The sequence below is a fragment of the Canis lupus genome, chromosome 13 (assembly GCF_048164855.1).
Source record: "Canis lupus baileyi chromosome 13, mCanLup2.hap1, whole genome shotgun sequence".
NCBI lineage: Eukaryota > Metazoa > Chordata > Mammalia > Carnivora > Canidae > Canis > Canis lupus.
This window is the reverse complement of record NC_132850.1, coordinates 10,280,284-10,295,813: the sequence shown is the minus strand read 5'-3', so window position 1 is coordinate 10,295,813 and position 15,530 is coordinate 10,280,284. Positions and strand designations below refer to the sequence as shown.

General features: G+C 36.6%; 1 protein-coding gene across 2 annotated transcripts in view; it reads left to right on the top strand.

Annotated features, from left to right (window-relative positions):
- ZFYVE9 (zinc finger FYVE-type containing 9) overlaps positions 1 to 15,530 on the top strand; it is a 184,350-nt gene that overhangs the window by 149,307 nt on the left and 19,513 nt on the right. For both annotated transcript variants that reach the window (XM_072772097.1, XM_072772096.1), the window contains one exon: positions 954 to 1,058. In XM_072772097.1, the coding sequence (XP_072628198.1) occupies positions 954 to 1,058 (105 nt within the window). The remainder of the gene's footprint in view (positions 1 to 953; positions 1,059 to 15,530) is intronic.

Below are 15,530 nucleotides of genomic sequence, written 5' to 3'. Positions count from 1 at the left end.
ACCAGTATCTATACATTTTCTTTTCTTAGCATCTAGGACACCTTTCTTCTGCAGACTTCTGACTTGCCACCTTCCCCTTTGCATCATGTTCTGCCTCTCAGTAAATGGCAATGCAGTCTTGTAGTTGCCCAGTCCATATACTTCAGAATCATCTTTGATTCTTTACTTTTATTCCACATTCCATATTCAATGCAGTGATAAATGTTGTCAGGTTCCCATTCAAAATATATCTGGAATCTCATTGCTTCTCACCACCTTTTGAATTTTTGACACTTTGGTCAATTATCACTGTCTCTTGCCTGAATTATTTTTATATGTTTATTTGATCTCCTTTCTTCTATGCTTGTTCCCTTACCTCTATTCTTTACAAAGTAGTCAGGGAGATCTGTTAAAGTAGGCCAGACACCTCACAGTAAATGCAAAGGTACTTACAGTGGCCTATGAAACCCTATGAAATCTAGCTTTGTGCCATCACTTTGACTTGAACTCCTACCGTTTTTGCTCACTTTGCTTCAGCCACACTGGATATGGTGTGTGTATGTGTATATATTTTACCCTACAGATATTCATTGAGTGCCTAGGCTGTTCCAGGCATCTGGGATATAACAAGAAGAAAAGAAGTGAGAGTACCTACCCTCTTGGAGCTTAGTTTAGAGGGAGGAGACAGTTAACAAAAACAGAAAATGTTAAGTAGTGGTAAAGCCGAGTAATAAGCATTCAAATATTTATTTAATATTGTATATAAGGTGTATATGAGACTGGTCTACTTCCTTATGAGAGTTTACATTCTAATTAGGGAATATATACAATAGGATTTCCATAATACATTTCCTTATTTAAATAAATGAGATCTTTTAATTTTCACATACTATTTATGCTGATTTTATTGCTATAAATCAAATCCTGCCATCGGCAAATTCTTTATTTAACCACTTCAATCTGCTTTTTCCTAGGATTTCAGAAATTACCAATATACATTGCCAGTAGTTCAGGGTTTGATAGTTGACATGGAAGTTCGGAAAACCAGTATCAAAATTCCCAGCAACAGATACAATGAGGTAAGATTTACCATGAAGACATATTTCTCATTGTCTCATTGTCAAATACATAAATGAAGATGAAAAATATGTGATTGTTTATAAATTTCATTTTTAAATTAATTGACAGTGAAATCAGTTTATAATACTGTGACTTAGATGAGTGATGAGGCATTTCATGAAAGAAAATCAAGATGTTAGGTTTGTGATTTATTTAGTCGTTAGTTGTGTCATTGATTTTGCTTTTCAAACCATGATAATCAGTGATTGATTTGCATTTCGATTAAGGTATAAAATTAACTTTATAACGATAGTATTCATGGTGAGATCTTTTCATTTTTCCTCCTGTTGTAAGTATATATTAATTTTGACAATACTCAACATTTAATCATTCACTCCTGAAAGGAATTGTAAGGTTTCCAAAGCAAATAAATGATTGCATTTTGAATTAAGCTGTATTTTGTAACTATAATGAAAATTTGCATACTATGCACACATTAACAAAATTATGTAAATAGTGCATTTTGCCTATGTGCCACGTGAAGTCTTTCTTAAATTTAAAAGTTTCTTAAAATCAGTACTAAAATGTCCAACAGTAATCATTATGGTATAAAGGAAAAATCTTATTTTGAAACTTAGTTTGATATAATAATGGTTACAATTTGATATTTTATTAGGATGGTAAGTCCCCAATTACTCCTTCCACTATTTATTGGTATAAAGTAATTTCCTCCTTCCCTCTCTTTTTTACATTTTTTTCTTTTTTCTTTTTTCTTTTTCCCCCTTCATTCAGCCACTCATTCATTATTCATTTGTACACTCAAACATTTTGTACTTTCACTTAGAATCATGTAAATGTCTTACTGGCTTTATAAGCTCAGGAGAATGAGCTTTATGAGAATGACCTATGTCAAGAAACCTTTTACCCATGGCTTTCAATACAGTGGCTTTTTTCAGGATAGTAGAACATGTGCTTTTCTTTTTTTCTGTGATACAATTAACAGTTTTTATTTGTTATATAGTCCTACCTTGGAATATCAAATAGTAATAGTCGAGATTAGGTAGTGTCAATCTTTAAAGTGAGCAGATTTTTATCAGTACCCTAAATAGCCTTAAAAGAGATATGCTTTGAAAATGCATTTATTTCTCAAATTTGAAAATTTTTTATTTCACAAACATTTATTAAATATAATCTGTGATACGAAATACAAAGATGAGGGGATCCCTGGGTGGCGCAGTGGTTTGGCGCCTGCCTTTGGCCCAGGGCGCGATCCTGAAGACCCAGGATCGAATCCCACGTCGGGCTCCCGGTGCATGGAGCCTGCTTCTCCCTCTGCCTATGTCTCTGCCTCTCTCTCTCTCTCTCTGTGACTATCATAAATAAATTTTAAAAAATTAAAAAAGAAATACAAAGATGAGTAAGAACATTTTGCTGGCCTTCTGGAAGCTTATTGTCCAGAATAGGGCAATAAAACGTCATCCTCAAGCAGGTGATATACATTGCTATCCTTGGTATTTGCAAGATGATGTTTGGAAATTGGATCTGTTTATAAAAGTATATCTGTAAAAAGCTGTGAGGCCTCCACAGTTATTTCAGTACTGACCTAGGACATTTATGACAACAACTGCCATTTATATTACCTGTCTTTATCTGCCTCCTAGGTTTATGGTTGTGCAGGTTCAAGTATCTTTTTTAAAAAACAATAACTCTATTTCTTGTTGTTTATTACATTTAATTTTCAATAAAGTTTACCAATTATATATCACTTATTTTTCTTATTTGATTTAGCAGACTAACTTTCCTTCTAATTCAATTTTTATTTCAACTCATATTTTAGGTTTATTTCAACTCAATTCAATGTTTCTCTCATAGTCTTGGACATCTGAATTGTGTTGCTAATAATTCCGCTTTACTTTGTAGTTGAAAAAAGTAATTTCTTATATATTATTCACTTACGACAATATTTCATTTTTCCTCTTATTTATGTTTTGTTGATATCCATAGTCTTACTTATTTTCTAAATTATGTTTCCTTTTGCTCTAAAGCCTTTGCATAAGCCATTTCCTTATTGATGCACACTTTCCCTGTTCCTTACCTGCCTCTCACTCATTTTTCAGGTGTTAGTTTAGATGATATTTTCTCAGATAAGCTTTCAGTTAACTCCCAACTAGAGTAACTCTCCCTGTTATAAACATCTCTAGAATTCTACACATATTTGTGTGTAATACTCATTATATTTGTAATTCCTTCTTCAGTATCTGTTTTCTCTACCACACATATTTCCTCACAGAACCACTTGTTTACCACTGTATCATTAGCAGACTGCCTAGTAAAGAGTAATTTCACAAGAAATATCTATTGAATAAAGACATGAAACAGAACTAATATCGATAAAACAATGTAAAAACAAGTGCTGAAACTTACTGCAAGTTTACTAAAGGTCTAGAGAAAGGAGAGCTTTGGTAAATGGAGCAGTCAGGAATGTTCTTTTATTTCGTTGTGATCCTGAATCCTTAACAGCCAGAGCAGCATGTTCCACGTAGGACAAGTTTGTAAATGTTTGTGTAAATGTCTTATAAGTGCAAATGAATAAAAGATTTGAAATGGACAATGAATGATATTTAGGCACAGAAAAAGAAGTGAAAAATAACAAATGAAAAGGATGATAGATGCCTGCAGAAAAAAAGGCAGGAAAGCACCAGGAATGGACATGTCGTGAGAGGAAGATAGAAGACGACAGCCTGCCCAGTGAAGAAGAGGCTAAAGTAGACTAGGAGATAAAGTTGTACAAAGACTGCTGGATTTTCAGAGGCCTTCAGAAATCAAGCAAAGCAATGTAGACTTAATATGATAATCTGTAGATTTTATAGGTTCTAAAACAGAGAAGTGACTTAAAATGAGTTTTAAAAACCTGAGTTTTGTGGCTATATGTAAACTGTGGAGGGGGCCACTAAGGAAAGATTTTAAGCTTAGAAGGCTAAAAAACAGTACCTCTGACAGCATGGAAAATTTAATAAAGGAAGTAGACTTTATATGTAAATTCTCTAATCAAGGCCATTCAAGCTCTGTTGGTTTATGTAACCCTACTCATGTTATAATTATGAGATTATTTTGATCTTTGGGTTGACTGACATTTGTTGTTAGTTATATTAACATTATAACATTTATTGAAAGTATACTATGTAACAGGCACTATTTATTCTTGACACTGTTTCTGTGAGATTAGCATGTTTAATTCCTTTTAATAGATGAGGATATTAAGGCATAAAACTAGCAGGTGGTGGAGCCAGAATTAAATCCAGATACTCACAAAGGGAAGATGATGTAGAAAGACATAAGGAGAAGATGACCACCTACAAGTCAAGGAGAGAGGTCCAGAACAAATCCTTCTTTTACAGCCTTCAAATGGAACCAGTTCTGCCAACATCTTGATTTTGGACTTCCAGCCTCCAGAACTGTGAGACAATAAATTTCTGTTGTTTAAGCCATCCAGTTTGTGGTACACTGTAATAGCAGTTCTGGCACATTAACACAGAGGTCTGCTTTAAATAGCTAAATGTCACCATGAAATAAGTAAAAAAAGAAAAGGGCAGTGGAGCAGAGAAAGTGAGCTCTGTGATTGCCCTGTTTTACTGTCTGGTATTTCCAGGTCATAGTTCAGGTAAGGGAAACCCAAACTGAACCTAGAGGTCTCCTTGAGTTGAAGAGACAGAGTTGAGGAAGTAGGCAGGTCATGATGGCTAGAATTTGTAAAACATTACTGGAAATAAAAGAACTCTGGAGATCTATAGGAGATTCCCACTGTCTCCAGCTGACTACTTATCAGAGTATGTATGTGAGAAAAGCACTAGAAAGATACAGGTAAAACAATTCTCACAGGACCAGGCATAATTTGTCTTCTTATCAACCGAAGTGAACTAGTGGCAGATTATTTCTACTGAGCCAGATTATCCATAAATTCCGGCTGCTCTGATATTACCTATCAAGCTTAAGAGAAAAGGCTTAACAGGACCAAGGCACAAGCATGTTAAGGACAGACTTGGAAAATACTAAAAAGACTCAAATCAGACTTTAAGAGATGAAAAAGACAATAAAATGAAAAATCTGCTGGATGAAATTAATAGTAGATTAGACACTGCTGAAGAAAATATTAGCAAACTTAAAAGCATAGCAATAGAAACTATCTGAAATGAGACACAAAGAAAAGACTGAAAAGTTAAATGAACAGTACATGATTGAGCTGTGGGAGATCTCCTCAGTCGGCCTAGCTTTGTAATTGAAGTCCTTAAAGAAGAGAAGAGATGAGTAGACAACAAACATTTGAAAACTCAGTGATCAAAAATTTTGTAAATTAGAAGTATAAACCCATATATTCAAGAAGCTAAATGAATTCCAGTTGCAGAAAACATGATGAAAACTACATTAAGAGAAATTGTAATTGTCTTAAACTACTTAACACCAGAGCTAAAGAGAAGAATCTTAAAAGCAACTAGAGGAATAAAAACACTTACTGCTAAGGAACAAATATAAGAATGACAGCAGACTTCTTAACAAAACAATTCAAGGCACAGTCTTTAAAGTAATAGAAAAAACCCACAAAGTACTTAGATTTTATACCCAGTAAAAATATGTTTCCAAAAACAAAATGCTTTTTCAAAAAAATAAGAGCTTAAAGAATCTATTACTAGTAGCCTATTGTATAAGAAGTATTAAAGGAAGTTCTTCATGGAGAATACCAAATAATGGAAATCTGGATCTTCACAAAGGAGTATAGAGTAACAGAAATGGTAAATATGCAGGTAAATAGAAAATCTCTTTAAAAGACAGTTGTTTAGGGGGCACCTGGGTGGCTCAGTGATTGAGCATCTGCCTTTGGCTCAGGTCATCATCCTGAGGTCCTGGGATCAAGTCCTGCATCAGGTTTCCCGCAAGGAGCCTACTTCTCCCTCTGCCTATGTCTGCCTCTCTCTGTGTCTCTCATGAATAAATAAATAAAATCTTTTTAAAAAGACAGTTGTTTAAAACAAAAATAATAAAATGTATTGTGTTTATAACATATATAGTAACAAAATGTATGACAAAAATACCACAAAAGCCAGAGATGGGGAAGTGTATGGAACCATACAGATGTATGGTTCTTGTATGACACAGGATATGGTACAATAATACTTAAAAGTAGACTGATAAGTTGAAGATATATAAACCCAAAAGCAACCACTCGAAAAACTAAAAGAGGTATAGCTAATAAGCCAACAAAGAAGATAAACTAGAATCATATAAAGGGTGAAAAAGAAGAAAAAGAGAACAAAACAAGATGGGACAGGTAGAAGATAAATAACAAGATGTTAGATTTAAATCTAACCATATCAGTAATCATGTTACATATAAATGGTCTAGACATCCTCAGTTAAAAGACAGAGATTGTCAGATTGGATAGATAGGCAAGATGCAGCTATAGGTTGTGAATAAGAAAACCACTTGAAAAGAAAGAGAAAAAAAAAGAAAACCACTTGAAATATGACACAAATAGTTTAAATGTAAAAGGATGGAAAATTATATACCATGGTAATATTAAAAGAAAGTTGAGTGGATAGAGTAATATCAAAATGTATTTCAGAATAAAAAAAAACAAGAATAAAAAGATACATTTCATAATTATTCAGGGAACAGTTCATCAAAAGGATATAACAATCCTAGACATTTATTCACTAATAACAGAGCTTCAAAACTTTTGAAGCAAGAAGTGATAGAACTGCAAGGGTAAATAGACAAGTCCATGACTGTATTTGGAGATTTCAGTAACCCTGTTTTAATAATTGTTAGACGTAGATAGGGAAATCATCAAAGATAGAGACAACTTGAACAGTACTGTCAACCAATTTGACTTGAGTGGTTTTTATAGAACACTCCCCCCCGCCAAAAGCAGCAGAGCACACCTTCTTTTCCAGTGTACACAGAACATTACAAGATACTGTGGTGTAAAACAAGTCCTAGTAAATTTAAAATTATTCAAATTACACGAAGTAAGATCTCTGACAACAATAGTATTCAATTAAAAATATCAGAAGGATCTCTAGAAAATTCACAAATATTTGGAAACATAATACACACTTTTCAATAGCCCATGGGTCACAGTAGAAACCTAAAGGACAATTAGAGAATATTTAGAGCTAATTGAAAATGAAAATGGCATATCAAAATTTGTGAGATGTAGCTAACACAATGATTTAGAGAGATATTGGTAGCATTAAACTTTTATAGTAGGGAAAAAGAAGACATTTCAAATCAGTGACCGTGGGAAACTAGAAAAGGAAGAATAAAACACGAAGTAAATGGAAGAAAGAAAATAATAAATACAAAACCAGCAATTCATAAAGTAGAAGACAAAAAAATTAAGAAAAATGAAGCCAAAAGCTTGAGATCAATAAAATGGACAGACTTATAGTCAGACTGATTAGGCTAATAGCCTAAGACTCATAGCCAAGAACACAAAATACCATTATGAGATATGAGAGAGGGGGATATTATTACAAGTCCTGTAGACAGTAAACAAAAGTATATTATGAATATATTTGTGCCAGTAAATGTTCAACTTGGACAGAATGGACAAATTCCTTGAACATCAGACTTTCGTATCACACTTAAAAGAAATAGAATAGATAACCCGAATATCCCTGTATCTATTGAAAGAATTGAATTTATTGTTACAAACCTTCCTACAAAGAAAAATACAGGTGCCAGGGTGCCAGGGTGCTCAGTTGGTTGTGTCTGACTTCAGCTCAGATCATGATCTCAGGTTCTGGGATCAAACCCCACATTGGGCTTCATGCCCAACACAGAGTCTGCTTCTCTTTCCCTCTGCATTCCATCCCCGCCCCCACTCATGCTCTCTTTCTCTCTTTCTGTCTCAAATAATCTTTAAAAACAAAACACAGGTCCAGATAGTTTCACTTGTGACTTTGCTAAACAACAAAGGAAGAAATGATACCAGTTCTGTAAAAACACTCAGAAAATAGATAAGGAGGGAATCTCATTCTGTGAGGCCAACATTACACTAATAACAAAACCAGGGGAGAGGGATCCCTGGGTGGCGCAGCCGTTTAGCGCCTGACTTTGGCCCAGGGCGCGATCCTGGAGACCCAGAATCGAATCCCACGTCGGGCTCCCGGTGCATGGAGCCTGCTTCTCCCTCTGCCTGTGTCTCTGCCTCTGTGTGTGTGTGTGTGTGTGTGTGTGTGAGACTATCATAAATAAATTAATTAATTAAAAAAACAAAAAAACAAAACCAGGGGAGAAAAATTGCAAGAAATGCAAACTGCAGACCAGTATCCCTCATGAAGATAGTTGCATAAAATGTAACACATTTTTAGTAAGTCCAGCAAAACACAAGATGATAAGGTACATCATGACTAAGTGGGGTTTATTCCAAGAATGCTAAGTTGATTTAACATTCAAAAATTAATCTAATTAAAATTTAATCTTAATTAAAATTAATCTTTTTATCCTCTAATCTTAATTAATATTAGAGGATAAAAAAAGGATTACATAATGGAGAAAAAGCATTTGACAAAACCCCACTTCCATTCTAAGTGTGTGTATGTGTAAATGTATCTTGGCAGCCTAATAAACACATCTGTGAAAAACCTGCAATTAATATATCAAATGGTGACAGACTAAATGCTTCCACTTTAAGATTAAGAGCAAGGAGAGGATGTCTACTCTTATTTCTATTCAACATTTCAGTGGGGCTTCTAGCCAATGTAATAAGACAAAATAAGATGATATAGATTGGAAAAAAGATTGTCTTTATTCACAGATAACATGATTGTTTACTATGTCGGAGATCTAAAGGAACTTACAAAATGGCTACTAGATCTAATAAGATCTAGCAAGATCCTTGTGTAAATATCAATCATATTTCTGTATATAATAATAAACATTCAGAAATTGGAATTTATGGGGCCGCTAGGTGGCTCAGTCACGTAAGCATCTGACTTGATTTCAGCTCAGATCATGATCTCATGGGTCCTGAGATTGAGCCCTATGTTGGGCTCTGAACTCAGTGAGGAGTCTACTTCTCTCCTTCTCCCTCTACCCTTCCCCTTCCACCCACTTTCTCTCTTTCTCTCTAAAATAAATAAATCTTAAAAAAAAAAAAGAAATTGGAATTTTAAGACAGTAAATAGCATAAAAATATTACATACTTAGGGATAAATTTGACAGATCTGTAATACCTATACACTGAAAGCTAAAAAAACACTGCTAAGAGAAATGAAAGAAGACCTATGGGTGCCTGAGTGGCTCAGCTGGTTAAGCATCCGACTCTTAGTTTCAGTTCAAGTCATGATCTTGCAGTCATGAGATTGATCCCCACAGTGGGCTCTGCACTCAGTGCAGAGTCTGCTTCAGACCCTTTCTACCTCTCCCTTCCTCTCCTGCTCATGCTGTCTCTCACTCTGAAAGAAAGAAAATCTTTAAAAAAAGGGGAAAAAAAAGGGCAGCCCGGGTGGCTCAGCGGTTTAGCGCCACCTTCAGTCCAGGGCATGATCCGGGGACCTGGAATCGAGTCCCACAAAGGGCTCCCTGCATGGGGCCTGCCCCTCTCTCTCTCTCTCTCTCTCTGTCTCTCATTAATAAATACATTAAAATATTTTTTAGAAAAAAAGAAAAAGGAATTAAAGAAGACCCAAATAAGTGAAAAGGATACTATGTTTATGGATTGGAAGATTCAGTATTGTTATGATGTCTGTTCTCCCCAGATTGACCCTTAGATTCAACACAATCTCAATCAAAATGCCAGCAGGAATTTTTTTTAATTTAAGTGTTTATTCTAAAATTTATATGGAGATACAAGGAACATAGAATAGCCAAAAACAAGTTTAAAAAAAAAGATTTTATTTATTTATTTGGAGAGATTGAGTGTACACGCTGGGAAGATGGTCAGAATAAGAAGGAGAAGCAGACTCCCTGCTGAGCAGGGAGCCTGATGAAGGACTCAATCCCAGGACCCTGGGATCATGACCTGAGCTGAAGGCAGATGCTTAACTGGCTGAGCCACGCAGGTGCCCCTACCCAAAACAACTTTGGTTGTTTTTGTTTTTGCTTTTTTAAAGATTTTATTTATTTATTCACAACAGACACAGAGAGATAGATAGGCCGAGGGAGAAGTAGGCTCCATGCAGGGAGCCCGATGTGGGACTCGATCCCCAGACTCCAGGATCACGCCCTGAGCCTAAGGCAGACACTCCACCGCAGAGCCACCCAGGCATTCCCCCAAAAACAACTTTGAAAAAAGAACATATTTCAAGGATTTATACTACCCAATGTTAAGGTTTATTTTAAAGGTAGAATAATCAAGATGGTTTTATTTGCTCTCTCTCTATATATATATTTTTAAATTTTGCTTCTTTTCTTTTTTTTAATTTATTCGGAGGCAGAGAGAGAGAGAGGCAGAGACACAAGCAGAGGGAGAAGCAGGCTCCATGCAGGGAGCCTGACATGGGACTCGATCCCGGGTCTCCAGGATCACACCCCAGGCTGCAGGCGGCGCTAAACTGCTGTGCCACCGGGGCTGCCCTGCTCTATATATTTATGTATAGATTAGTGGAACAGAGTAGAGCGTGATTTCAGGTGCTGTTTTTATGGGGATATACACATCAAAGTTTTGTACATTTTTGTACATTTTGCCAATTTTAAATATAATTGTAAAAAATCAGTTTTTAAAGTAATCATTTAATCTCTTATGACGTTACTGCCAGAATAGAGCCAAACAATTAACCTAATGTCAAAGTCTCAAGTCTCAAAGTTTTGTTAATCCTGTACTCAATACCAAGGAATAAAGAAATTTATGTTGGTTGTGATATAATGCAAGCGCCTGTGAAATTCTATGGCTGTACAATTCCCTAACTAGTATAATTTAGGCTCAATGGCCTCTTGAGATTCCTTCCCACTCTAGTATACTAAAATAGGAGTTTGGGTTTATTTTAATTCAAGGCTACACATATTCTTCAGAGAAATGTGAACTTAAAAAAGCATAATTTCAAAGGTTCATTGTAGCATTAGCAAGAACAGATGGCCCTAAAATCTGTTTGAGGAGTATCTTATTTTCTGGCCTTCAAAGAATACATTTCTTTTCTTTTAGGGGAGGAAGAGCTGATAGTTCTCTTTTCAAAAGAATGAAAGGAGTTACAAATCCAACAATACATTAAAAAATTATTCACCATAATCAAGTGGGATTTATTCTTGGGATATAAGGATGGTTCAGTATTCACAAGTCAATGTGCATTATATCAACAAGAGAAAGGATAGAAACCATATGATCACTTCAATAGATGCAGAAAAAGCTTTTGGCAAAGTAAAATTATCCACTCATGGTAAAAACCCTCAACAAAGTAGGTTTAGAGGGAACATACCTCAATACAATAAAGGCCATATATGAAAAACCCACGGTTAACATCATTCTCAATGGTGACAAACTGAGAGCTTTTCCCCCAAGATCAGGAATAAGAGAAGGAAGTCCACTCATACCACTTTTATTCAACATAGTACTGGAAGTCCTAGCCAGAGGAATCAGACAAGAAAAAGAAATAAAAGACATTCAGATTGGTAAGGAAGAAGTAAAACTTGCCCTAATTGCTGATGACATGAATCCTATATATAGAATACCCAAAAGACTTCACCAAAAGACTCCTAGAACTGATCAATTAATTCAGTAAGGTCACAGGATACAAAATCAATATCCAGAAATCTGCATTCCTGTACACTAATAATGGAGTAGCAGAGAAATTAAGAAGAAAAAAGAATGAAAGGAGGTGGTGAAAGGTGTGCTGGAGAGTAGTGCAGAGGAGGAAGGTAAAGTTCCATTGACTTAGTGACATCACTGTTGCTAGTGTTAAATGTAGAAGACACTATTTAACCACACATTAAAAAGACTCCCAAGAGGGAACCTTGGCTGCTGTACCTCCACTTACTGCAGCAGGAGGTCACCGCTGAGTTCTGTGTGCTCAAATAAGACCCTCCTCCATTCTCTGTACGCCCACTACTAGGAGGGTCGGTGGCTTCTGGACACTCCGCTGCTAGCCAAGCCCCTAGTTGTCCCTGTCTCTCAGCACTCCCAGCTCTGCTGCCACTTTTGGCCCCGAGGCCACCAGCTCTAATCTCACTATGTTCAAGCATCACAAGAAGTAAGAGACCCCTAGGGTGTCTCTCATCTCCCACAGTTTAATTTCTCTCTCCGTATACTCATTTCTGACCCTATTTCTCACACATTTTAGAAAACGCAAGGGCTCTGTCTTTCTAAGTTTTATTTCCCTATCCATTTCCATGGTGATCCGTCCAATCCTCTGGCCTTAAATACTGTCTCTATGCTGATGTCTTCCTCCAGCCAGAATCTCTCCTCCATTTTGTAAACTTGAGTATCTTGCTGCCTTGCTGGCATCTCTACTTGGGTAGGCACCTCAAGCTTAGCTGGTTTAATTCTGACCTCCTGATCTTCCCTTAAAACTTGCAGCCTTACCTGAATTGGAGGCATGGCCATCCTTTCACTTAGTAGGCCCCAAACTATGGAGTCATCTTTGAATCCTCTTTCTTCCACATCCCATGTTTAATCTGCCTGGAAATCCTGCCAGCTCTGCCTTCCAGAAGCATCTAGAATCCAAGCATGTCTCAATCTTTAGACCAGTTTGGGTCTAAGTTGTCATCTCTCCTCTAGGTTTGTGCAGGAGCCTCACAACAGCTGCAAGCTGGTACCCATTCCCCCATCAGTCTGTTCTCAGTACAACAGCCCTGTTAAAACTAAGTTAGATCATGTCACTCCTCTACTCAGAACCCTCCAAAGATTTTCATCTCAGTCAGAATAAAAACTGAAATCCTCTACACATTTGTATTCCTTAGCCCATTACCTCTCTAACCTAATTTCTTATACCTCTTTTTTTTTCCCCCCCTGTCATTCAGCTTCAGCCACACTGTCCTTAATGTTCCTTGAAACTGCCCCAGGGCCATGGCACCAGCTGTTTTAAATGCCTATAAGGTCCTTCCTTATATATTCCCATGGCTTTTTCCTCACTTTTCAGTAAGACTTTCCTTGACTGGGCTATTTGAAATGGTACCCACCAGTACTTCTGGTCCTGCATGCATGCTTTTCTGTAGAGCATTTATCAATGTCTAACATGTCATGTACTTATTTCATTTATTGTTTTTGTTCCCTCCTGCACACATGAGAATGTAAGTTCTGTGATGGAAGGAGTTTGTTCCCTGCTGAACAAACCCAACTTCCTACTGAACAAACACAGTGCAGATTAGATGCTCAATAAGTTTTTGCTGAATGAATGAGTGGAGGTTCAAAGGTTCATAGTTGGTGATATGTAGACCCATAAGACTTGAACGTGGGTTGGTAGCTTCTGGACACAGATGAGCTCCAGGTAATGGGAAGGATATTTATATTGTTCTAGAATATCTCCAGGAAAGGGTATTCCCTCTGTTCGATAATTATTCAACTCCATGTTCTTTTCTCAGGTCTGTTCCTGTTCCTTCACTCAGGACTTTCCCCTTATCCAGAGTGTTCTTCCTTTATACTTGATTTCATAGCCAATTCGAATATTTTACCTAGAATTCTCCATCCCCCAGACAGTATCACTCTTTCTTTCCTTTGTTTTCCTAGCTTTCTTTACTCATGTAACTTGTATAGCAGATGAGTAGGAAACCCTTTCTGCTTTGAATTTTGAGTCCCCTGAGGGCAGAGTCTGTCTTTCATTCTTCATTGTATCTCTGGTGAAGTGCTTTCTTAAATTTTTCACTGTCTCCGTAGTGTCTTTCTACTTAAATTCATTGTCAGCCTCTTAATAAACATTTATAGAATTAAATCATTAAAACTTTATTAGGTATCTAATCTATGTGACACTGCAGTTGTATGTGAACAAAACAAATTTTTAAAATCATACCACATTTTCTCTCAGTTTAACTTCATAAATCAGATAAACCCTCAAAATCTATCCCTATTTATATGGTTTACTAATTAGTATATTTAGCAAATATTTATTGAGCGCCTGTCATAAGCCAAGCCCTGTGCCAAGCCTTACACATTATATAGATATTGTAGCTGTTTCTCGGGGCTGTGCATAAACTTCTCCTGTAGGTATAATTCTTTCCACTTTAAATCAGAAGGTTAAGTAAACTGTCATTTTTAACATGAGATCTCAGAGAGGAAATCAGAGGACGTGGCATGTTAATTCAGAGATGGATTAGATGTTATAACTCCTCACTTATTTCTCCAACACAATCATTCCTGGAACTGTATTCTTTTAACTGGCTTTAAACAATTATCATGGATGTTTAGACTCTGGGGGTGGGAAACATAGGAAGATAAAGCTTCTGTACTGCTTCACCTGCTATGTTAAAATAGTCTTCTGAGATAAGACCTGTGTAACATTTAGGTCAGTTCCTGGCTCAGGCTTGACACTCCATAGATGTTAGCTATTCTGCACATACTGTTGTCCCAGCAATTGTTTCCTTGCCTTTTATCAGTATGTCATTTCCACTAATTCGTGAGCTCTTAGGAAGGATCTGAATCCCATTATCTCATAAGAGGTACTTTGTTGAATTACTTGCTACTGCTTTTTAGGTTGCTTTACAATTTTGTAAGCAGAATGGAGGAGACAAGCATACAAATTTTATTTGCAAACACATCATCAGTACTTACTATGTTCTTGGTGCTATTCTAAGCACTTTATAAATATTTAATTTTCATAATTGTATGAAATACTTTTATTATCTCCTCTACAGAAAAGGAAACTAAGACATAGAGAAATCAAGTAACTTGCCCAAGGGTACACAGTGATTTAGTAGCAAAGCTAGGAAATGCAAACAGCCTGGCTTGAGTCCTTGCTGTTAATCCAAAGCTGAATGTTGATGATGCAGTATAAGAAATATAAACAATGTCCTATGGCAGTTAAAGAAGGAAGCAGTCGCATTGGTGTCTGGGAATTAAGCAAGGCTGCTTGCAAGAATTGGTATTTTTTTTTACTAGACCTTATTTTGGGGAGTAACTTTTTCAGGTGCTTGGATACAAAGGATTAATAGGAAGGCTAAAAAGCTTAGAGATGGGAAATGGTAGCACATCAAGAAGTAGTCCTGCAAATAAAGATATGGTACGAAGGGAAGCAAGACAGGAAAGCTGGTTTGGGGTTAAGAGCATGGGAAGCGGGATCCCTGGGTGGCGCAGCGGTTTGGCGCCTGCCTTTGGCCCAGGGCGCAATCCTGGAGACCCGGGATCAAATCCCATGTCGGGCTCTCGGTGCATGGAGCCTGCTTCTCCCTCTGCCTGTGTCTCTGCCTCTCTCTCTCTCTCTGTGACTATCATAAATAAATAAAAATTAAAAAAAAAAGAGCATGGGAAGCTAATTACTTCAAGTAGAGAACAGGGTAGAAAAGATTGACATGATCTGAGCTGTGCTTTGGTAAATACGGAAACATCATGGAATGGATCAGAACTGACA